The 25,474-nt window shown below is 46.6% G+C and overlaps 1 protein-coding gene across 1 annotated transcript in view; it reads left to right on the forward strand.

Annotated features, from left to right (window-relative positions):
- Positions 1 to 583: 583 nt before the first annotated feature.
- Positions 584 to 25,474, forward strand: part of LOC108444186 (calcium-activated potassium channel subunit alpha-1-like) — a 47,759-nt gene continuing 22,868 nt past the window's right edge. The window contains exons 1-9 of the mRNA XM_037531870.1: positions 584 to 781; positions 872 to 912; positions 14,060 to 14,150; positions 16,685 to 16,796; positions 19,179 to 19,251; positions 20,120 to 20,195; positions 21,124 to 21,294; positions 22,159 to 22,250; positions 24,726 to 24,836. Of these exons, the coding sequence (XP_037387767.1) occupies positions 584 to 781; positions 872 to 912; positions 14,060 to 14,150; positions 16,685 to 16,796; positions 19,179 to 19,251; positions 20,120 to 20,195; positions 21,124 to 21,294; positions 22,159 to 22,250; positions 24,726 to 24,836 (965 nt within the window). The remainder of the gene's footprint in view (positions 782 to 871; positions 913 to 14,059; positions 14,151 to 16,684; positions 16,797 to 19,178; positions 19,252 to 20,119; positions 20,196 to 21,123; positions 21,295 to 22,158; positions 22,251 to 24,725; positions 24,837 to 25,474) is intronic.

Here is a 25,474-nt window from a genome sequence, read left to right on the forward strand (position 1 = left end):
TTTCCAGTGTTTCTTCTGAAATTAAGGTGCTAGTAGTGAGTTTTTGTTGCAGTAACAGCCTCTACTCTTCTGGCAATTGATTGAGCATTAGTGAGGTCAGGAACTGATGTTGGATGGTCACCTGATCTCCAACTCGTCCCAGAGCTCCATCACTCCAGAGAACACGGTTCCACAGCCCAATGCCGGGGGGCTTTATACCCCTCAAGCCCACGATTGGCAATGGACATGACGATCCTAAGCGTTCCAGAGTGTAGATTAAGTATTGCCAAAGTCAACAAAAGAGAGCTTACGGTGTTTTGCAGGGCGTTTCACTTTCCTTTGGAATCCTCATTGAGTCGTATCCATGGCAACAGGCCTGGGCACAACAAACATGATGTCACAAAGCTGTTATCTCTCTATTTTGACTGCATTTAACCTTCCATAACGTTCTAAGACCGAGCGGCTTTTTCCCTGAAGCTCTAACCCAACACTCAATGGTGTGGTTTAACTTTCTTCTACGCTTATAGAAAGTAAACAAGCAGCGAAAGCAAAGGTGTTCGCCGTATAAGCCAAGGCACTCGGAAGGGGAGGGGAAGGCACCGCCATGTCGGCCAGCGATGTCCGCCCACACCTGTCTGAGGATTACTGCATGTACAGAGGCCGTCGCCTGTGGGGGGCGTATTTCTGCTCCTCTCTCTCGGTCTTCGTAGGAGGACTCGTTATCTTGCTCATCTGCAAGGTTGGGAGCCGAGCCCTCAGGGGGTTACGTGTCCTGCCCAAACAAAACCGCATACACCCGCAGGTGAGTCACTTAGGCCACGCCCACTAACGAATAAACTTGCTTCAGGCCTTTCTTTTTCTCTTTCTCTTCTGTGTATTAATTTGTGCACAGCAACCAAACATTTCACAACAGACGTACAAGCAGTTAACCAGGTGAGTCCACAGGTGTGTGCACAGTAGGCCACACCCATTTTTATTTTCTCACACTTTTTTTTTTCCTCTTAAAATCTTAACATAATGAAGAACTAATTTACAGTTACCCCAGGCGTGGCGGCGGGCCAGTTAGAGCTAATCTACGATTAACCCAGACGTGGCTGCGGGCCAGTTAGAGCTAATCTACAATTAACCCAGACGTGGCTGCCGGCCAGTTAGAGCTAATCTACGATTAACCCAGACGTGGCTGCCGGCCAGTTAGAGCTAATCTACGATTAACCCAGGCGTGGCTGCCGGCCAGTTAGAGCTAATCTACGATTAACCCAGACGTGGCTGCCGGCCAGTTAGAGCTAATCTACGATTAACCCAGGCGTGGCTGTGGGCCAGTTAGAGCTAATCTACGATCAACCCAGGCGTAGCTGCGGGCCAGTTAGAGCTAATCTACGATTAATGCAGGCGTAGCTGCGGGCCAGTTAGAGCTAATCTACGATTAACCCAGACGTGGCTGCGGGCCAGTTAGAGCTAATCTACAATTAACCCAGACGTGGCTGCCGGCCAGTTAGAGCTAATCTACGATTAACCCAGACGTGGCTGCCGGCCAGTGAGAGCTAATCTACGATTAACCCAGGCGTGGCTGCCGGCCAGTTAGAGCTAATCTACGATTAACCCAGACGTGGCTGCCGGCCAGTTAGAGCTAATCTACGATTAACCCAGACGTGGCTACGGGCCAGTTAGAGCTAATCTACGATTAACCCAGACGTGGCTGCCGGCCAGTTAGAGCTAATCTACGATTAACCCAGACGTGGCTACGGGCCAGTTAGAGCTAATCTACAATTAACCCAGACGTGGCTGCCGGCCAGTTAGAGCTAATCTACGATTAACCCAGACGTGGCTGCCGGCCAGTGAGAGCTAATCTACGATTAACCCAGGCGTGGCTGCCGGCCAGTTAGAGCTAATCTACGATTAACCCAGACGTGGCTGCCGGCCAGTTAGAGCTAATCTACGATTAACCCAGACGTGGCTACGGGCCAGTTAGAGCTAATCTACGATTAACCCAGACGTGGCTGCCGGCCAGTTAGAGCTAATCTACGATTAATGCAGGCGTGGCTGCCGGCCAGTTAGAGCTAATCTACGATTAACGCAGGCGTGGCTGCGGGCCAGTTAGAGCTAATATACGATTCACCCAGACGTGGCTGCTGGCCAGTTAGAGCTAATCTATGATTAACGCAGGCGTGGCTGCCGGCCAGTTAGAGCTAATCTACGATTAACGCAGGCGTGGCTGCGGGCCAGTTAGAGCTAATCTACGATTAATGCAGGCGTGGCTACGGGCCAGTTAGAGCTAATCTACGATTAACCCAGACGTGGCTGCCGGCCAGTTAGAGCTAATCTACGATTAATGCAGGCGTGGCTGCGGGCCAGTTAGAGCTAATCTACAATTAACGCAGGCGTGGCTGCGGGCCAGTTAGAGCTAATATACGATTAACGCAGGCGTGGCTACGGGCCAGTTAGAGCTAATCTACGATTCACCCAGACGTGGCTGCTGGCCAGTTAGAGCTAATCTACGATTAACGCAGGCGTGGCTACGGGCCAGTTAGAGCTAATCTACGATTAACCCAGGCGTGGCTGCGGGCCAGTTAGAGCTAATCTACGATTAACGCAGGCGTGGCTACGGGCCAGTTAGAGCTAATCTACGATTAACCCAGGCGTGGCTGCGGGCCAGTTAGAGCTAATCTACGATTAACCCGGGCGTGGCTGCGGGCCAGTTAGAGCTAATCTACGATTAACCCGGGCGTGGCTGCCGGCAAGTTAGAGCTAATCTACGATTAACCCAGACGTGGCTGCCGGCCAGTTAGAGCTAATCTATGATTAACGCAGGCGTGGCTGCCGGCCAGTTAGAGCTAATCTACGATTAATGCAGGCGTAGCTGCGGACCAGTTAGAGCTAATCTACGATTAACCCAGACGTGGCTGTGGGCCAGTTAGAGCTAATCTACGATTAACCCAGACGTGGCTGCCGGCCAGTGAGAGCTAATCTACGATTAACCCAGACGTGGCTGCGGGCCAGTTAGAGCTAATCTATGATTAACCCAGACGTGGCTGCGGGCCAGTTAGAGCTAATCTACGATTAACGCAGGCGTGGCTACGGGCCAGGTAGAGCTAATCTACGATTAACCCAGACGTGGCTGCCGGCCAGTTAGAGCTAATCTACGATTAACGCAGGCGTGGCTGCGGGCCAGTTAGAGCTAATCTACGATTAACCCAGACGTGGCTGCCGGCCAGTTAGAGCTAATCTACGATTAACGCAGGCGTGGCTGCGGGCCAGTTAGAGCTAATCTACGATTAACGCAGGCGTGGCTACGGGCCAGTTGGAGCTAATCTACGATTAACCCAGACGTGGCTGCCAGCCAGTTAGAGCTAATGTACGATTAATGCAGGCGTGGCTGCGGGCCAGTTAGAGCTAATCTACGATTAACGCAGGCGTGGCTGCGGGCCAGTTAGAGCTAATATACGATTAACGCAGGCGTGGCGACGGGCCAGTTAGAGCTAATCTACGATTAACCCGGGCGTGGCTGCGGGCCAGTTAGAGCTAATCTACGATTCACCCGGGCGTGGCTGACGGCCAGTTAGAGCTAATCTACGATTAACCCAGACGTGGCTGCCGGCCAGTTAGAGCTAATCTATGATTAACGCAGGTGTGGCTGCGGGCCAGTTAGAGCTAATCTACGATTAACCCAGACGTGGCTGCCAGCCAGTTAGAGCTAATGTACGATTAATGCAGGCGTGGCTGCGGGCCAGTTAGAGCTAATCTACGATTAACGCAGGCGTGGCTGCGGGCCAGTTAGAGCTAATATACGATTCACCCAGACGTGGCTGCTGGCCAGTTAGAGCTAATCTACGATTAACCCGGGCGTGGCTGCGGGCCAGTTAGAGCTAATCTACGATTCACCCGGGCGTGGCTGCCGGCCAGTTAGAGCTAATCTACGATTAATGCAGGCGTGGCTACGGGCCAGTTAGAGCTAATCTACGATTAACCCAGACGTGGCTGCCGGCCAGTTAGAGCTAATCTACGATTAATGCAGGCGTGGCTGCGGGCCAGTTAGAGCTAATCTACGATTAACGCAGGCGTGGCTGCGGGCCAGTTAGAGCTAATATACGATTCACCCAGACGTGGCTGCTGGCCAGTTAGAGCTAATCTACGATTAACGCAGGCGTGGCTACGGGCCAGTTAGAGCTAATCTACGATTAACCCAGGCGTGGCTGCGGGCCAGTTAGAGCTAATCTACGATTAACGCAGGCGTGGCTACGGGCCAGTTAGAGCTAATCTACGATTAACCCAGGCGTGGCTGCGGGCCAGTTAGAGCTAATCTACGATTAACCCGGGCGTGGCTGCCGGCAAGTTAGAGCTAATCTAGAATTAACCCAGACGTGGCTGCCGGCCAGTTAGAGCTAATCTATGATTAACGCAGGCGTGGCTGCCGGCCAGTTAGAGCTAATCTACGATTAATGCAGGCGTAGCTGCGGACCAGTTAGAGCTAATCTACGATTAACCCAGACGTGGCTGTGGGCCAGTTAGAGCTAATCTACGATTAACCCAGACGTGGCTGCCGGCCAGTTAGAGCTAATCTACGATTAACCCAGGCGTGGCTGCGGGCCAGTTAGAGCTAATCTACGATTAACCCAGACGTGGCTGCGGGCCAGTTAGAGCTAATCTATGATTAACCCAGACGTGGCTGCGGGCCAGTTAGAGCTAATCTACGATTAACGCAGGCGTGGCTACGGGCCAGGTAGAGCTAATCTACGATTAACCCAGACGTGGCTGCCGGCCAGTTAGAGCTAATCTACGATTAACGCAGGCGTGGCTGCGGGCCAGTTAGAGCTAATCTACGATTAATGCAGGCATGGCTACGGGCCAGTTGGAGCTAATCTACGATTAACCCAGACGTGGCTGCCAGCCAGTTAGAGCTAATGTACGATTAATGCAGGCGTGGCTGCGGGCCAGTTAGAGCTAATCTACGATTAACGCAGGCGTGGCTGCGGGCCAGTTAGAGCTAATATACGATTAACGCAGGCGTGGCGACGGGCCAGTTAGAGCTAATCTACGATTAACCCTGGCGTGGCTGCGGGCCAGTTAGAGCTAATCTACGATTCACCCGGGCGTGGCTGCCGGCCAGTTAGAGCTAATCTACGATTAACCCAGACGTGGCTGCCGGCCAGTTAGAGCTAATCTATGATTAACGCAGGTGTGGCTGCGGGCCAGTTAGAGCTAATCTACGATTAACCCAGACGTGGCTGCCGGCCAGTTAGAGCTAATCTATGATTAACGCAGGCGTGGCTGCGGGCCAGTTAGAGCTAATCTACGATTAACGCAGGCGTGGCTGCGGGCCAGTTAGAGCTAATCTACGATTAACCCGGGCGTGGCTGCGGGCCAGTTAGAGCTAATCTACGATTAACCCGGGCGTGGCTGCGGGCCAGTTAGAGCTAATCTACGATTAACGCAGGCGTGGCTGCGGGCCAGTTAGAGCTAATCTACGATTAACGCAGGCGTGGCTACGGGCCAGTTAGAGCTAATCTACGATTAACCCAGACGTGGCTGCCGGCCAGTTAGAGCTAATCTACGATTAACGCAGGCGTGGCTGCGGGCCAGTTAGAGCTAATCTACGATTAACGCAGGCGTGGCTACGGGCCAGTTAGAGCTAATCTACGATTAACCCGGGCGTGGCTGCGGGCCAGTTAGAGCTAATCTACGATTAACCCGGGCGTGGCTGCGGGCCAGTTAGAGCTAATCTACGATTAACGCAGGCGTGGCTGCGGGCCAGTTAGAGCTAATCTACGATTAACGCAGGCGTGGCTACGGGCCAGTTAGAGCTAATCTACGATTAACCCAGACGTGGCTGCCGGCCAGTTAGAGCTAATCTACGATTAACGCAGGCCTGGCTGCGGGCCAGTTAGAGCTAATCTACGATTGACGCAGGCGTGGCTACGGGCCAGTTAGAGCTAATCTACGATTAACGCAGGCATGGCTGCTGGCCAGTTAGAGCTAATCTACGATTAACCCGGGCGTGGCTGCGGGCCAGTTAGAGCTAATCTACGATTAACCCGGGCGTGGCTGCGGGCCAGTTAGAGCTAATCTACGATTCACCCGGGCGTGGCTGCCGGCCAGTTAGAGCTAATCTACGATTAACCCGGGCGTGGCTGCGGGCCAGTTAGAGCTAATCTACGATTAACCCAGACGTGGCTGCCGGCCAGTTAGAGCTAATCTACGATTAACCCAGACGTGGCTGCCGGCCAGTTAGAGCTAATCTACGATCAACCCAGGCGTGGCTGCGGGCCAGTTAGAGCTAATCTACGATCAACCTAGGCGTGGCTGCCGGCCAGTTAGAGCTAATCTACGATTAACCCAGACGTGGCTGCCGGCCAGTTAGAGCTAATCTACGATTAACCCGGGCGTGGCTGCGGGCCAGTTAGAGCTAATCTACGATTAACCCAGACGTGGCTGCCGGCCAGTTAGAGCTAATCTACGATTAACGCAGGCGTGGCTGCGGGCCAGTTAGAGCTAATCTACGATTAACGCAGGCGTGGCTACGGGCCAGTTAGAGCTAATCTACGATTAACCCAGACGTGGCTGCCGGCCAGTTAGAGCTAATCTACGATTAACGCAGGCGTGGCTGCGGGCCAGTTAGAGCTAATCTACGATTAACGCAGGCGTGGCTACGGGCCAGTTAGAGCTAATCTACGATTAACCCGGGCGTGGCTGCGGGCCAGTTAGAGCTAATCTACGATTAACCCGGGCGTGGCTGCGGGCCAGTTAGAGCTAATCTACGATTAACGCAGGCGTGGCTGCGGGCCAGTTAGAGCTAATCTACGATTAACGCAGGCGTGGCTACGGGCCAGTTAGAGCTAATCTACGATTAACCCAGACGTGGCTGCCGGCCAGTTAGAGCTAATCTACGATTAACGCAGGCATGGCTGCTGGCCAGTTAGAGCTAATCTACGATTAACGCAGGCGTGGCTACGGGCCAGTTAGAGCTAATCTACGATTAACCCAGACGTGGCTACGGGCCAGTTAGAGCTAATCTACGATTAACGCAGGCATGGCTGCTGGCCAGTTAGAGCTAATCTACGATTAACGCAGGCGTGGCTGCGGGCCAGTTAGAGCTAATTTACGATTCACCCAGGCGTGGCTGCGGGCCAGTTAGAGCTAATCTACGATTAACCCGGGCGTGGCTGCGGGCCAGTTAGAGCTAATCTACGATTAACCCGGGCGTGGCTGCGGGCCAGTTAGAGCTAATCTACGATTAACCCGGGCGTGGCTGCCGGCCAGTTAGAGCTAATCTACGATTAACCCAGGCGTGGCTGCCGGCCAGTTAGAGCTAATCTACGATTAACCCAGACGTGGCTGCGGGCCAGTTAGTGCTAATCTACGATTAACCCGGGCGTGGCTGCGGGCCAGTTAGAGCTAATCTACGATTAACGCAGGCGTGGCTGCGGGCCAGTTAGAGCTAATCTACGATTAACGCAGGCGTGGCTGCGGGCCAGTTAGAGCTAATCTACGATTAACGCAGGCGTGGCTACGGGCCAGTTAGAGCTAATCTACGATTAACCCGGGCGTGGCTGCCGGCCAGTTAGAGCTAATCTACGATTAACCCGGGCGTGGCTGCCGGCCAGTTAGAGCTAATCTACGATTAACCCAGACGTGGCTGCCGGCCAGTTAGAGCTAATCTACGATTAACCCAGACGTGGCTGCCGACCAGTTAGAGCTAATCTACGATCAACCCAGGCGTGGCTGCGGGCCAGTTAGAGCTAATCTACGATCAACCCAGGCGTGGCTGCCGGCCAGTTAGAGCTAATCTACGATTAACCCGTGCGTGGCTGCGGGCCAGTTAGAGCTAATCTACGATTAACCCGGGCGTGGCTGCGGGCCAGTTAGAGCTAATCTACGATTAACGCAGGCGTGGCTGCGGGCCAGTTAGAGCTAATCTACGATTAACGCAGGCGTGGCTACGGGCCAGTTAGAGCTAATCTACGATTAACCCAGACGTGGCTGCCGGCCAGTTAGAGCTAATCTACGATTAACGCAGGCGTGGCTGCGGGCCAGTTAGAGCTAATCTACGATTAACGCAGGCGTGGCTACGGGCCAGTTAGAGCTAATCTACGATTTACCCAGGCGTGGCTACGGGCCAGTTAGAGCTAATCTACGATTAACCCAGACGTGGCTGCCGGCCAGTTAGAGCTAATCTACGATTAACGCAGGCGTGGCTGCGGGCCAGTTAGAGCTAATCTACGATTAACGCAGGCGTGGCTGCGGGCCAGTTAGAGCTAATTTACGATTCACCCAGGCGTGGCTGCGGGCCAGTTAGAGCTAATCTACGATTAACCCGGGCGTGGCTGCGGGCCAGTTAGAGCTAATCTACGATTAACCCGGGCGTGGCTGCGGGCCAGTTAGAGCTAATCTACGATTAACCCGGGTCGTGGCTGCCGGCCAGTTAGAGCTAATCTACGATTAACCCAGGCGTGGCTGCCGGCCAGTTAGAGCTAATCTACGATTAACCCAGACGTGGCTGCCGGCCAGTTAGAGCTAATCTACGATTAACCCAGACGTGGCTGCCGGCCAGTTAGAGCTAATCTACGATCAACCCAGGCGTGGCTGCGGGCCAGTTAGAGCTAATCTACGATCAACCTAGGCGTGGCTGCCGGCCAGTTAGAGCTAATCTACGATTAACCCAGACGTGGCTGCCGGCCAGTTAGAGCTAATCTACGATTAACGCAGGCGTGGCTGCCGGCCAGTTAGAGCTAATCTACGATTAACGCAGGCGTGGCTACGGGCCAGTTAGAGCTAATCTACGATTAACCCGGGCGTGGCTGCGGGCCAGTTAGAGCTAATCTACGATTAACCCGGGCGTGGTTGCGGGCCAGTTAGAGCTAATCTACGATTAACGCAGGCGTGGCTGCGGGCCAGTTAGAGCTAATCTACGATTAACGCAGGCGTGGCTACGGGCCAGTTAGAGCTAATCTACGATTAACCCGGGCGTGGCTGCCGGCCAGTTAGAGCTAATCTACGATTAACCCGGGCGTGGCTGCCGGCCAGTTAGAGCTAATCTACGATTAACCCAGACGTGGCTGCCGGCCAGTTAGAGCTAATCTACGATTAACCCAGACGTGGCTGCCGACCAGTTAGAGCTAATCTACGATCAACCCAGGCGTGGCTGCGGGCCAGTTAGAGCTAATCTACGATCAACCCAGGCGTGGCTGCCGGCCAGTTAGAGCTAATCTACGATTAACCCGTGCGTGGCTGCGGGCCAGTTAGAGCTAATCTACGATTAACCCGGGCGTGGCTGCGGGCCAGTTAGAGCTAATCTACGATTAACGCAGGCGTGGCTGCGGGCCAGTTAGAGCTAATCTACGATTAACGCAGGCGTGGCTACGGGCCAGTTAGAGCTAATCTACGATTAACCCAGACGTGGCTGCCGGCCAGTTAGAGCTAATCTACGATTAACGCAGGCGTGGCTGCGGGCCAGTTAGAGCTAATCTACGATTAACGCAGGCGTGGCTACGGGCCAGTTAGAGCTAATCTACGATTTACCCAGGCGTGGCTACGGGCCAGTTAGAGCTAATCTACGATTAACCCAGACGTGGCTGCCGGCCAGTTAGAGCTAATCTACGATTAACGCAGGCGTGGCTGCGGGCCAGTTAGAGCTAATCTACGATTAACGCAGGCGTGGCTGCGGGCCAGTTAGAGCTAATTTACGATTCACCCAGGCGTGGCTGCGGGCCAGTTAGAGCTAATCTACGATTAACCCGGGCGTGGCTGCGGGCCAGTTAGAGCTAATCTACGATTAACCCGGGCGTGGCTGCGGGCCAGTTAGAGCTAATCTACGATTAACCCGGGCGTGGCTGCCGGCCAGTTAGAGCTAATCTACGATTAACCCAGGCGTGGCTGCCGGCCAGTTAGAGCTAATCTACGATTAACCCAGACGTGGCTGCCGGCCAGTTAGAGCTAATCTACGATTAACCCAGACGTGGCTGCCGGCCAGTTAGAGCTAATCTACGATCAACCCAGGCGTGGCTGCGGGCCAGTTAGAGCTAATCTACGATCAACCTAGGCGTGGCTGCCGGCCAGTTAGAGCTAATCTACGATTAACCCAGACGTGGCTGCCGGCCAGTTAGAGCTAATCTACGATCAACCCAGGCGTGGCTGCGGGCCAGTTAGAGCTAATCTACGATCAACCTAGGCGTGGCTGCCGGCCAGTTAGAGCTAATATACGATTAACCCGGGCGTGGCTACAGGTGAGTTAGACAGAGACGTGTCTGCAGGTGCGTCAAGCAACATTTAGGCAACACCCTCTTCTGATTAAACCTGCTTTTTTTTGTTCATTTTGTTGTTTTTTTGTTCATTTTTGCACAATAGCCAAACATTTCACAGCTGACGTACAAGTGGTTAAGTCAGGTGAGTCAACAGTCGAGTTGACAGCTGAGTCGAGTCTTAGGAAACTAAGTACACTCTGAAAAATAAAGGTGCCCATGAGAGTTCCTCGGGGCGATTCAATAGAAGGGCCGCTTTTGGTTCTTATTTCCACCTACTCAGTGTTTCAGTTCTTCGTTTTGAATGAGGCCCAATACAGGACAGACCAAGGTCCAGTTTTCCATGATATGGGCCCTTTGAGTCAGCCTCAGTGGTGGAGTTGTTGTTATGTGTAATTGTGGAAATCTGTTCTTAGGATGTTGATCCAGAAGCTGTTCTCAATCTGAGGAACTCATTAAGAACGTGGGCGTTCTCCATCATCTCTGCTCAAAGCCGACCTGGAAAGATCCTGGTGCGTAAACTTGACCAAACACACTTTACACTCACACTGAATGACCCACTCTTAAAAAAGATGGTTCTTCAAGGGGTTTTTGGTGAAGGCAAAGGTTCCATATGGAACCATGGAATCTAAAAGAACCATTTGCACATTTAAAGGGTGAAATGGTTCTTCAGGTAGATGGAGAATATTTTTTATGTGGTTCTATATAGAACCTTTTAGATTATGGGTCTGTGTGGCACCAAAAAGGGTTCTTCTATTGTTAAAAGCATTTTCTGCTATACAGTTTTACAAATTATGGCACTTCAAGGGTTTTTCAATAAAAATGAAAAGGGTTTGTCTGTTGTTACCGTATCAGACTGGTAATAATACAAGAACCCATTTGGTACTTTTCAAATAGGTTCTGTATAGAACCTTCCACAGCACATTCTTCATCAGTCTGAAGAACTCTTTCAAGATGCAAAGAGCCCTTTAATCATGCAAAGGGTTCTTTGAATGTCCATGGATCTGTATGGAAGCATTTTCTTCACTAAAGAACCAGTCACTTTTAAGTGTGTAGAACCATGTCTGTCTAGAACATCTGTCCATATACAGCACATTATTCATCAATCTGAAGAACAATTTCACTGTGCAAAGAACAGGAGCATGCAATGGTTCCATATAGAACTCATGGTTCTTACTAGAACCATCCCCTTAACTAAGGAACCCTTGAAGAACCATCTCTTTTAATGTAACTCATTAATGTTTAAGAGATATTCCACCAATTTTTAAAAATTTGGGTATAATTCTGTGTGTGAGATGTAAACAGAGCCATTCAGAAGGGTTTGCTCTGAAATGGTTCAGGTGTCTTTATAGTGGTGGTGATGGGAACCAGGCGTCGCCATGACTACAACACAGATATAGACATTTTAGTTACCATCCAGAACCACCAGAGAACCTACACGAGTCTTCTGAGCTCTACACCGGTCAGGCATAACATCATGACCCCCTCCTTGTTTCTACGCTCACTGTCCAGTTTATCAGCTCCACTTACTGTATAGCTGCACTCTGTAGTTCTACAGTTACAGACTGTAGTACATCTGTTTCTCTGATACTCTGTTACCCTGTTCTTCAGTGGTCAGGACCCCCATGGACCCTCACAGAGCAGGTACTATTTGGGTGGTGGATCATTCTCAGCACTGCAGTAACACTGATGTGGTGGTGGTGTGTTAGTGTGCGTTGCGCTGGTCTGAGTGGATCAGACACAGCAGTGCTGCTGGAGTTTTTAAACACCTCAGTGTCACTGCTGGACTGAGAACAGTCCACCAACCAAAAATATCCAGCCAACAGCGTCCTGTGGGCAGCGTCCTGTGACCACTGATGAAGGACCTAGAGGACGTTTAGGGGGGGTTATTTTGCCTCACAACACCCTGCATGTGTCCCTCCACCATGAACAGTGTCTCAGTCATCAGGCAGTGAATTCCATTTCATGTAGGAACTTTCTGTGAGGAGCTTTTAGAGGTGGACGTCTGGTTCCTATCACCACCACTGTGAGTAATCCTGACTCTGCAGGAACAGAGCACGTTACATCAAACCACTTAACTATGCTGGAAAGCTCAGATCTGGAGCGACTTGGAGGATTTATCTGGGTCCCGGTTTGACGTGTAAGTCATAGTGTGTAAGATCACTTGGCTTGTGCGGCGTGTGGTGCGTTTCCAGGTTAAGCCGAGCTCATGTCTGTTAAACTCGTCTTGTTTTCTCCTCTCTGTCAGACGCTGTTCACGTTCTGTGTGCATCTTTGCTCAGTTCTGACCTACATGATCATGACAACATAGTGAGTATCTCTGTTTCTCTGGACTAGCCTATTATACACTGTGACAATGTGAGGATTTGATTGCATTCAGCCATGAGAGCATTAATAAGGTCAGGTACTGATGTTGCGTGGTCAGTTCTGGATCTCCTTCTCATCCCAAAGGTACTGGACGGAGCGTCGTCATCATCAGGGGGCTAGACTTTAAACCGGAAGATCTCGCTTTAGAAACTACATTCCTGAAAAAGATGCTTCTATGGTTCTATTTAAAACCTTTTTGAAATGGTTCTAGATCGCACCAAAAAGGTTCTTCTATTGTTACAAGCTTGATGTCACTCTTACTTAAAAGGAATTTTTTTAGTACCAAAAATTAACAATAGTGGAACCCTATTTGGTGGCACACAGAACCATATACAGCACCATCCATCTGAAGAACACTTTCATGATGCAGAGAACCCTTCTTTGCATCCTTCAAGGGTTCTTTAGTAAGGAATTTGGTTCTATATAGAACAATGAACGTTCAAGGAACCTTTTGCATGGGTAAAGACTCAGACTGATGGACAATGTGCTGTAGATGGTTCTATATAAAACCTTTTTGAAAATGGTTCTATATAGCACCAAAAGGTTCTTCTATTGCTAGAAGCTTGTTGTCACTCTTATTAAAAAGGATTTTATTTTAGTACCAACATTGGAACCTTATTTAGTGCTATAGAGAGCCATCAGATTCAGCACATTCTCCATCCATCTGAAGAACCCTTTCAACCCTTAAATCACACTCTTAACAACATGGTTCCTGAAGGGTTCTTTAGTGAAGAAAATGGTTCTACATAGAACAATGAACATTCAAGGAACCCTTTGCATGAGTAAAGGGTTCTTTGCATTATAAAAGTGTTCTTCAGACTGATGAAGAATGAGCTGCAGATGGTTCTATATAGACCCTTTTTGAAAATGGTTCTATATACCACCAAAAGGATTCTTATGCTATTATAACAAGCTTCACATACAGAAGAACCCTTTTTTTTTACTAAAGAACCGTAATGTTTAAGTGTGTATGTAGCACCAAAAATGGTTCTGCTACCGTTACAACGTCAAGCTTGTAACAATAGAAGGGTTCTTTGCATGGTGAAATGGTTCATTTGATTGGTTCTATATAGAAACTTTTTGAAAAGGGTTCTAAATTGTACCACACAGGTTCTCCTTTTGTAACGATATCAAGCTTGTAACAACAGAAGAACCCTTTTCGTTGCTGTATAGATCGATTTTCCATAATGTTCTATACACAACCATAAGCAACATTTTCCCCATCAGTCTGAAGTCCATTTCACCATGCAAATCGTTCTGTATGGAACCATTCCCTTTACTGAAGAACCTTTGGAGAACCATATGTATTAAGAGTGCACTGAACCACTGTATAAGGTGTCAAGGCATGTCTACATCAGGTGTAGTGATGGTTATAGTTTTATTTGGGCCCTTTCAGTGTTAGAAGTCCAGGCCTGAGAAAGTCCTCAGTGTAGTTTCAGCACTTTAACCGTGTTTGTGTTTCATCTGTGTGTCCGTAACAGTCCAGTGGAGTACTGCATGCAGGACTACACCGCTCTGTTTATGGTGGACGTGGTCTTCAATCTCTTTTACGCTGTAAACTTTGGCCTCAGGGTGAGTACACACATGGTACTTCTGGAAAAGTTTAGTTCATGTAGATTAAGATTAAGTGACCTTTATTAGTCCCACAATGGGGAAACATCACCTCTGCAGTCTAACCTGTCTGTGCAGTGAAACACCACATACACACTAGTGAAGACACACACTAGGGGGCAGTGGGCTCATTTGTCCGGAGAGGTGGGCAGCCCTCTCCAAAGCGCCCGGCGAGCAGTTGGGGGTTAGGTGCTCAAGAGCACTTCAGTCACAGACTGTCGGCTCAGGGAATCAAACTGGCGACGTTCCAATCGCAAGGCTGGTTTCCCAACCTCCAGCCCACGACTGCCCCTGCTGATTCTCATGTAGTGCTCATCTTTAAAGACTCCCCTAAGTTCCTCCTAAATCCACACGTCATTCCATTCTGTACAATTGCTCCAGCAAATCTTGATGGAAAGACAAATTTTCCTCACTTATTTTTAAGCTAAGTGACCGTTATTAGTCCCACAACTCGAAAAATTTCACCCATCCGTGCAGTTAAACGCCACATACACACTAGTGAATGCACACACAGTAGGGGGCAGTATCAGGGGGCAGCCCTATCCACGGTGCCCGGGGAGCAGTTGGGGGTTAGGTATCTTGCTCAAGGGCACTTCAATCACGTACTGTCGTCTTGGGCGATCAAACCGGTTACAGTGGTGGTGATGGGAACCAGGGGTCGCCATGGCGACAACACAAAAATAGACATTTTATTTACCATCCAGAACAACCAGAGAACCTACACGAGTCTCCTGAGCTTTATGTGGAATGCTGATGATGGTAAAATGGTGATAAATCTGAAAGAATACATTTTTGGGGGAACTATTTTGCCTCACAACACCCTGCAGGTATCCATCCACCATGAATGGAGTTCATTGTAAGACCACCTCCTTAAATAAAGGAGTTTCATGTAGAATCTAAACATTGTTATGCAAACATAGTTTCACAATACGCCCAGTCCATATACGGAAACTGCGCTGCAGTACAGCCCATTTTCAGTGGTTGCTGTGATGTGCATCTTTTATTTCTTTCTTTATTAATTAATGAATTAATAATTAATTCTTAATTATAATTTCATTTATCCTTATTGTATCTTATTTATTAAGTATAACTCCACACAACTGACCAGACGCTTGCGAAGAAAATTAGGAAAGGAAGCTTTACTGGTTAGACCATGGTCCAAACCCAAAATAAGCCAAAAATGCACATGGACAAACATAATAAAGGCAGGAAAACACGATCTGGTACACAAAAAGGCAATAAAAGAGACTCGGTAGCACAAGTGAAAGAAGCAATACCTCACAAAGATCTGACCTGAAGCCCGGGCTTTATGTACTATCACCAGTCATATGACAATCAAAACAGGTGTGTCAGATTCACGTTCACAGAGCCGGTTTATGAGGAGCCTTGCCGCTTCCTATTTCCCCTGTTACATCAAAAACAGGACTGCTGAACAGCAGAGGGCGCCTGCGAGCGAGTCTTCAATGAATGGGAGTGAATGGATTTAAACGGCTAAAAACAAAAAGTTAAAATAGTTTCTAATCACCTGCCAAGAGCTTTCATTTAAGGTTCGAAAGTAGAAGGATGTATATGGAGGTAATTATGTTGCAAAACTTGAGAACTTGTAGGACCACATCTGAGAACTTTTAGAATGAAATCTGTGTTTTTGATGTAAAGCCTGTACTTGTATTTTTAATGTGAGAACTACAGCTTGAATTAAAATCTGAACCAGCGTGTTTAAAATTTTCACAAGCAGAAAATATATTAGGATAAATACGAGTATATTTATTTGTACACAAATTCTTTTTTGGCTCTACAGCCACAAATTCGAGCTCAGGACCTCTTAAACACGAACTTCAAATCAGCCCGTGTGAATTTCTGCGACACTTCTCTCAGTAGATTTGCGCTTCACTGAGGAATCCACTGCCCGTTTTTAGTTTTTCATGCTAAAATAACTTTTTTAACCTTTGATTGGTCGCGAATTATGTCTCATGCCCCCGTCCCAGTTCTAATCCCTCAGTGAATTTGTGGTCCAAAATGAGTTTGTGTACAAAGTTTTATTTTCCAAGTTCTTACATTAATAATATAAGCACAGATTTTATTCCACAAGTTCTCAAGTTTAGCAACATAATTACCTCCACAAAGCAAAGATAACCAATGTGAGGCTTTTAGGCTGATGATCAATATTTTTATACTATATAGAACCCTTATAGAACCATATATTCTTATAGAAGTCATCATATTAGAGCTTTTCAACGTGTGTCTGACACACAGTTGGTTTTGGGTTATTCTGAACGGTGGTTGCAAACTTTTGAGCAGCGACTGTATCTGATTGAACTTTAGTATCAGGGGAGTTTGTCTGCCTTGCCTCATGTAAATATGGATAACTCACCTGATGAGGGTCGTCTGGTCAATCTGGAACTTCTGAGCTGACTTTGAGCGGCGCGTTGACTCTCAGGACGGGTCCTGAGGAACGCTCGAGTAACGCATCGTTCCTTTGTGTCTTTGCTGGTTAGTTTGTAGCGGCCCAGAATGAACTGCGGGCGTGGGTGGAGCTGAAATCACTCATAGACATCTTCACCATCATTCCGTCCTTCATCGGTCTGTTCACAAAGCGAGCATGGCTTGGTAAGTGTGTCATGCGTACTGGAATTACAGATGTGTTAATAGGTGAATATGTGCATTTCTGCTTTTTTATATGCTTCAGTTCTAGAATAGAACCATTCAGAACCATTCGCCAAGGAATTGGACCACCTCATTTAACTCAACCATAAACACCCACATACATGCACACTAGTGAACACACACACTAGAGGGCAGTGAGCACACTTGTCATCAGTTGAACGACCTGAACCTGGTTGCTCTGACTGGGAAACAGAATGGAATCAACTTTGATATCTTTGTATATCATTAATATACAACCCCATGAGCAAAATGTAAATAAAAACAAAATTCAGTGATGCGCAAATCATTTAAACCTCATATTTCATTGAAAATTGTACAAACTTGTTGAAACTGAGAAATTTTATTCTTTTTGGAAAAATATGTGCCCGTTTTGAATTTGATGTCAACAGCACGTTACAAAAAAGGTTGGGACGGGAGCCTGTTTACTGCTGTGTTTCATCTTTAAACTACACACTGTAAGCCTTCGGGAAGTGAGGAGAAGCTGCTGTAGTTCTGAGAGTGAAATGTTTTCTCATTCTTGCTTAGCATAGGATTTCAGTTGCTCAACAGTTCAGGGGTTCAGTTAATTTTTCATATTTTCCATTTCATACTCCTCCAAATGTTCTCAGTGGATGACAGGCCAGCTTAGCGCCTGGACTCTTAATATCGAGCAGTGCTGTTGTAATACATACAGAATGTATTGACATCGTCTTGCTGAAATAATCAAGACATTCCCTGAAAAAGATGTCGTCTGGATGGCAGCAGATGTTGCTAAAACATGTATATATCATTCAGCATTAATGGTGCCTTCACAGATGAGCACATCATCCATGCCATGTGCACTAAAATCATCAGGAATACTGGCTTTTGAACTGTGCACTGATAACAAGGTGCGTGGTCTTCAGCCCGGAGGACACAGTGTCCTTGATTTCCAAAAAGAATTTCAAATGTTGATTCGTCAGACCACAGGACACTTTTCCACTTTCACTCAGTCCATTTTAAATGGGCTCGGGCCCAGAGAAGGTGGCAGCATTTCTGGACCCTGTTTATGTATTTTCGTCTTTGCGTTTGAGTTTGAACTTGTGTTTGTGGACGCAGTGATGAACTGTGTTCACAGTCAGTGGTTTTCAGAAGTGTTTCTGAGCCCATGCAGTGATTTCCACTACAGAATCATGTGTTTTTAATGCAGTGCTGCCTGAGGGCCCAAAGATCACGGCCAGCAGATACTGGTTTTCAGCCTTGTCCCTCACAGACAGAGATTTCTCCAGATCTACTGTAGATGATAAAAGGATCTTTGCTATTTTACGTTGAGAAACGTTATTCTTGAATTATTTGATTTTTGGTGGTGAACCCCTCCTCATCTTTACTTCTGAAAGACTCCACCTCTCTGTGACGTACATTTTATACCCAATCATGTTACTGACCTGTTGCCAATCAACCATCAGGTGTTTTTTCAAGCTTTAGACAACTTTACAAGCCTTCTGTTCCCCCGTCCCAACTTTTTTGGAACATGTTGTTGGCATCAAATTCAAAACGGGCAAACATTTTTCGAAATACAAAAATAAAAATGTCTCCATTTCAATGTTTGATATGTTGTCTTTGAAGAATTTTTAATAAAATATAGGGTTTAAATGATTTGGGTGGCATGGTGGCGTGGTGGGTAGCGCTGTCGCCTCACGGTGAGGAGGGCCTGGGTTCGATTCCCCGGCCGGGTGAATGGGGTCCTCTCTGTGTGGGGTCTGCATGTTCTCCCCGTGTCTGTGTGGGTTTCCTCCGGGTTCTCCGGTTTCCTCCCACAGTCCAAAGACATGCAGTCAGGCCAATTGGACATGCTGAATTGCCCCTGTGTGTGAGTGACTGTCTGTCTGTCTCCCTATGATGGACTGGCCACCTGTCCAGGGTGTATCCTGCCTTCCGCCCGATGAGCGCTGGGATAGGCTCCTGCACCCCCCCCCCCACCCCACCCCCCCTGCGACACTGATGGAGAAGCTCATCATTTTTATTTACATTTTGCGCAGCATCCCAACTTCTTTGGCAATGGGGTTGTAATAAAATAAAATGTTTGTCCTGTAACACTTTTCTCAGATGAACTAACTGAGAGACACTGTTCTCGTTGTGTGTTTGAAACGTTGTGATGTTGTGTTCACCCCTCTCCACAAAGACGGCCTTGCAGAGTTAAAACCTTCCTGCTTACCATCCTGCTTCCGTATATAGATGACAATCCAGTGTGCTGCTGTTTTTGTAAATCAATGACATTTATCCCATTAAATCTCATCTAATGTCTTCTGTGAAAAAGCGCTAAGGGTTGTGTAGATCAGACTGGTACTCTGTGTGTGTGCTTTGCAGGTTTGAAGTTCCTCAGAGCTTTACACCTTCTGGAGCTGCCCAGTGTCCTTCAGCTCAACATCCCCCACAGCAAGTGAGACACACAGCACTACGTTTCTTTCTCATGTACACTGTTAGAGGAGGGGCTGCATTACAGGCATTACAATGTATCCTCTGAGGTCACGCGAGGTAGCAATATGTACCGTAACCCCTTAAATTCCCAGCCTTCAGGGAACACGGCTGGGCTGTTCCTGTGGCATAGAAGTGAGGGATGGATGGATGGACCTGCCTGTGGCTCCTTAACATTTAACACAGTTACAGAAGAGAGACCTTCACTTTTCTTGGAGTATTATTATAAGATTCTAAACTTGTGAACTTCTCTCTCTCTCTCCTCTTTGTCTCCCCGTCTCTCTCTCCTCTTTATCTCTCTTTCTCTCTCTCTGTCTCTCTCTCTCTCTGTCTCTCTCTCTCTGTCTCTCTCTCTCTGTCTCTCTCCTCTTTGTCTCTGTCTCTCTCCTCTTTGTCTCTCTGTCTCTCTCTCCTCTTTATCTCTCTTTCTCTCTGTCTCTCTCTCTCTCTGTCTCTCTCTCTCTGTCTCTCTCTCTCTGTCTCTCTCTCTCTTTTTCTCTCTCTTTCTTTCTCTCTCTCTCTTTCTCTCTTTCTCTCTCTCTCTGTCTCTCTCTCTGTCTCTCTCTCTCTCTCTCTCCTCTGTCTCCCCGTCTCTCTCTCCTCTTTATCTCTCTTTCTCTCTCTATGTCTCTCTCTCTCTGTCTCTCTCTCTCTCTCTCTCTGTCTCTCTCTTTCTCTCTCTTTCTTTCTCTCTCTCTCTTTCTCTCTTTCTCTCTCTCTGTCTCTCTCTCTCTCTCTCTCTCTGTCTCTCTCTCTGTCTCTCTCTCTCTGTCTCTCTCTGTCTCTCTAACTCTCTCTCTCCATCTCTCTGTCCCTCTATGTCTCTCTGTCAGCACCTCACTGAAACTCACTCAGCTTATCACTGTTCTGGTTGGATCTTTGCTGACCGCAGCTGGTGCACTTCACCTGGTGAGTGTTGTTCCATCCAGATCTATGTCATGTGTAAAGCTGGGCAATAAGATGATTTCTATCATATTTATTTGTTAGCGTGATGAATTTGTAGCATAATATGTGTATGAAAAGACCAGGTCTTCTCTTAATACCCTGCTGTCATAATCCAGATTATAGAAATGGCATTTTAGCTCTGTTGTCCAACACCTGTGTACACTGTTTCCATGGTTGCACTACAGCCATTTATATGGCTAAGCTACACTCATTTCCATGGTTACATTACACCAATTAATATGATGATGTTACAACTTTTCCCATGATTACACTACACCAATTTGCATGGTAATGCTGCATCTGTTGCCATGGTTACACTATACCCATTTACATGGTTATGTTACATCTGTTTCTATAGTTCAACCACAACCATTTATATGGTCATGCAACATCTGTTTCCAAGGTTACACTATGCCCTTTTACACGGTTATGCTATATCTGTTGCTATTTCGACACCCATTTACATGGTTATGCTACATCCGTTGCCATGGTTACACTACACCCATTTATATGGTTATGTTACACCTGTTTTCATGGTTTCACTATGCCCATTCACATGGTTGTACTACACTTGTTTCCATGGTTACACTACACCCATTTATACGATCATGCTGAATCTATTGACTTGGTTATACTACACACTAATTAACATTGTTATGTTACATCTGTTATCTGTTTCCATGGTTACACTACACCCACTTACATGATTATGCTGCATTGGTTCCATAGTTACACTACACCCATTTCCATGATAACACTACAGGTATTTACATGATTATCCTACACCCACTTCCATGGGTTTGTTGCACTGGTTCCATGGTAGCACACTTCACCCATTTATATAACACTCTTTGCCTGGGCTTTATGATTAATAACAATATGTTCTGTGCAGGTAGAGAACTCTGGAGACCCCTGGAGCTCCCCACCCAATATATACATTCAAACCTACTTTGAATCTGTGTACTGTCTGGTCGCAACCATGTCGACTGTCGGCTACGGTGATGTGGTGGCCCGTACTGTCACCGGCAAATTCTTCATCATCATCTTTATCGTCATTGGACTGGTACTGCCACAAGCATACACCGATCAGGCAGAACATTCTGACCACCTCCTCGTTTCTACGCTCACTGTCCAGTTTATCAGCTCCACTTACTGTATAGCTGCTCTCTGTAGTTCTACAGTTACAGACTGTAGTCCATCTGTTTCTCTGATACTCTGTTACCCTGTTCTTCAGTGGTCAGGACCCCCATGGACCCTCACAGAGCAGGTACTTTTTGGGTGGTGGGTCATTCACAGCACTGCAGTAACATTGATGTGGTGGTGGTGTGTTAGTGCGTGTTGTGCTGGTATGAGTGGATCAGACACAGCAGTGCTGCTGGAGTTTTTAAACACCTCAGTGTCGCTGCTGGACTGAGAATAGTCCACCAACCAAAAATATCCAGCCAACTGTGACCACTGATGAAGGACTAGAGGATGACCAACACAAACTGATGAGCTGTCATCTCTGACTTTACATCTACAAGGTCGACTGACAAGGTAATAGAGTGGACAGTGAGTGGACTCCAGCAGCACTGCTGTGTCTGATCCACTCATACCAGCACAACACACCACCACTACATCAGTGTTACTGCAGTGCTGAGAATGACCCACCACCCAAACAGTACCTGCTCTGTGAGGGTCCATGGGGGTCCTGACCACTGAAGAACAGGGTAACAGAGTATCAGAGAAACAGATGGACTACAGTCTGTAACTGTAGAACTACAGAGTGCAGCTATACAGTAAGTGGAGCTGATAAAGTGGACAGTGAGCGTAGAAACGAGGAGGTGGTCATGATGATCAGTGTATACACAGTCATGCAGTCGTGCTGTTTTAAGTGACTAACCTAATCTCAGTCTTTATATTTTTGTGTGTCTTATGTTCCCACCAGGGTCTGTTTGCCAGCTACATTCCTGAAGTGTTTGCGATTATCAGGAACAGGAAGAGATTTAAAGGCAGCTACACGAACACTTCAAGAGAGACGTGAGAAACTTATCAAAACACTTCAGCCAGAATTGTCCTGACTATGTAGGAAATCCAGAGAGAAACTGAGTTCACCCCCATATCAGGAGCAACAAAATAACCTGATGTTCTTAGATACTTAAATATGAGTTACACATATTTCACATGTTATCGTTAAAAACGATATATTCCCAATATACAGAACTGTGTGAACGTTTTGGGCGTCTAAGCAAATGCTTGAACAGTCGACCTCAGCAGTGGGTTTATCACAATATTCATCAGAATAAAGTCGTATTCATAATTCAAATAAACAGAAAAACAATAAACAGTAACCAGAATTTCTTGGGTCCATATTTTTCCTGGACACCTTCACAGCCGCCACAGAGACTCGTTAATATCATCAATTACATCATGAGCTCAATTTACTGAGCACTGATTGGTCAAACCAGGAGCTGCTTTTTAACTACATATAATACTGGGCTTCCTCCAGGAGAGGCTTGGAGATGGGTAAACAAACACGCCAACATCCAGAACATCACTGTTTATTATATATATAAATAAGTAATTTTTAATTAATATTCTATACATTTTGTTTATTCAAATATTAACACTTTTCTCAGCAAATAAACACAAACTACACAAATTAATAGATTTTGAAAATGAGTTTTGGGTGCCTAAGACTTTCACACAGTACTGTTTTTTTAAGATAAAAAAAGCTCAATATATAATAATGCACAAAATGCATTTGGTAAATTCAATTTTTTCCACATTTATTTATCAAAAAGATAGATAGATACTTTATTGATCCTGAAGGAAATTTAGCAGACACTCAACACTGTACAGGAACCGTAAACAGGTGTAGACATATAACAGAATAAATAACCCAGATCCTCTCCACAGGCAGATATACAGATAGAAAAAAATACAACAGTCTGTGATAATGTCTATAACCTGAGATGAGAGATGCAGTGCAATAATGACTGTACAAGAACTCACAGGTGACGGCACATAATGACCACTGAATGAATAAATAAATATGTTCTGTATCGGTACCAAATAAAGTGTGTAGTGTCCAGATGTGCAAGTTGCACAATGAGGTATGCAAAGTATTTTAAATTGTATTTTTAATATATTTTTTCCTATTTGTTTTTATATTGTTTGTGTGTAGTTTTAACAAAGGTCACTGACAGACCTGGCTATCCATGAACTGAGTGAATGGTACTGCCTTCTGTAATCTGCATGATATCTAATCATAACTGCATTTTCAGCAGTATCAATACCTGCAACACTCACTTTTGTCGTGTTACGGGTTCATTTGCTAATATTTAAAAGGAAGATACTGGAATACAAGTTCATTTCGAATGGTATGAAAGCAGTGAAGTGGATTAGACAGGATTTTGGCAGTTTTCCTACCATTTAACACCTTTACACACGTTTGTTGTTCTATAGTGCCTCTCCGTGTAATATTTCCTCTTACATTTTCAAACAAATTCATTGTAAAATATATTGAGTGAATAGAACAATCTGTTCTGAAATACGTATTTGAGCCTGGACTACAAATGTATTTTAAATATATAAAAATATATGTCCATATACTGTTTTCCATATGGGTACTGTTACATACAAGTACTTATATAATGTCGTTATTAAGACAAAAAAATGTTTTTTATAGTTCTACAGTTACAAACTGTAGTCCATCTGTTTCTCTGATACTGGTGGTGGGTCATTCTCAGCACTGCAGTAACACTGACGTGGTGGTGGTGTGTTAGTGTGTGTTGTGTTGGTGTGAGTGGATCAGACACAGCGGTGCTGCTGGAGTTTTTAAACACCTCAGCGTCCTGTGACCACTGATGAAGGACTAGAGGACGACCAACACAAACTGTGCAGCAGCAGATGAGCTGTCGTCTCTGACTTTACATCTACAAGGTGGACCAACAAGGTAGGAGCGTCTAATAGAGTGGACAGTGAGTGGACACAGTGTTTAAAAACTCCCGCCGCCCTGCTGTGTCTGATCCACTCAGACCAGCGCAACACACACTAACACACCACCACCATGCCAGTGTTAACGCAGTGCTGAGAATGACCCACTACAAATAGTACCTGCTCTGTGAGGGTCCATGGGGGTCCTGACCACTGAAGAACAGGGTAACAGAGTATCAGAGAAACAGATGGACTACAGTCTGTAACTGTAGAACTACAGAGTGCAGCTATACAGTAAGTGGAGCTGATAAAGAGGACAGTGAGCGTAGAAACGAGGAGGTGGTCATGATGAAGTGCTTAGTGAGTGTATATAATTCACATGATTCAGCTGTTCTGCCAGTAAAAGAAAGTATTCTGTAATTAAAACTGCTCTTCTTGCTTTGATGCTCATGAACACGACTATGAGAGAAGCAATATAACCTGGAGAAAATCTGCTCAGTCAAGTTTGTTAAAGTAGCTCTTCTGCGTCTCTGTCTGTCTCTTTTCTTCCCCAAAAACGGACACTGATGTGGTCAGTCATGTAGTGGTGTGTGGCCACATCACTCTGGCCAATGCCTCTGCGTTTATGCAGGAGTTCCTGCACAAGGACAGAGGGGACGTTCACGTCAAGGTGCTCTTCCTGGGAAAGTGAGTCACAGCCTTAAAAGAGTTCTCCAGCATTTTTCACCCTAATCAACAGAAGGCCAGACTACAGAGCCCCGCTGGTGACATCATGTGTAAATAAAAATAATGCATGGCCACGACTTAGTAAAGCGTGGGAAGGAGATGCTAATGCGTGACCACAACTTAGTAAGCCGCGATCTCATTCCCACACCTTACTAAGTCGTGGCCATGCATTAGGATCTTGTTCCCATGCTTTAGTAAGGCATGGCCACGCATTATTTTTATTTATACAGGATGTCACCAGCAGAGCTCCATACCAGAGAGGCCATGAGGTAATGAGTTAATGACTTTATTATCTTGTGATGTCACGATACCAAAACTTGGTCACAAGATAACTAAGTCATGGTCTCAAGATAACTTAACTGCTTAAGTCTCTTGTGATCTCAGTATATTCTTGTGATCTTGAGATAATGACTTGACTATCTTGTAATCTCAAGAAAAGTAGATGTTATCCTGATGTCACAAGATAACCAAGTCATTATCTCAAGATAACAACTTAACTGTCTTGTGATCTCAATATGTACTTGTTATCTTGAGATAACAACTGTCTTGTGATCTCAAGATAGAGTTGTTATCTTGAGATCAAATTGTCTTGCGGTCCA

The sequence above is a fragment of the Pygocentrus nattereri genome, chromosome 20, assembly GCF_015220715.1.
Source record: "Pygocentrus nattereri isolate fPygNat1 chromosome 20, fPygNat1.pri, whole genome shotgun sequence".
NCBI classification, from domain to species: Eukaryota; Metazoa; Chordata; class Actinopteri; order Characiformes; family Serrasalmidae; genus Pygocentrus; species Pygocentrus nattereri.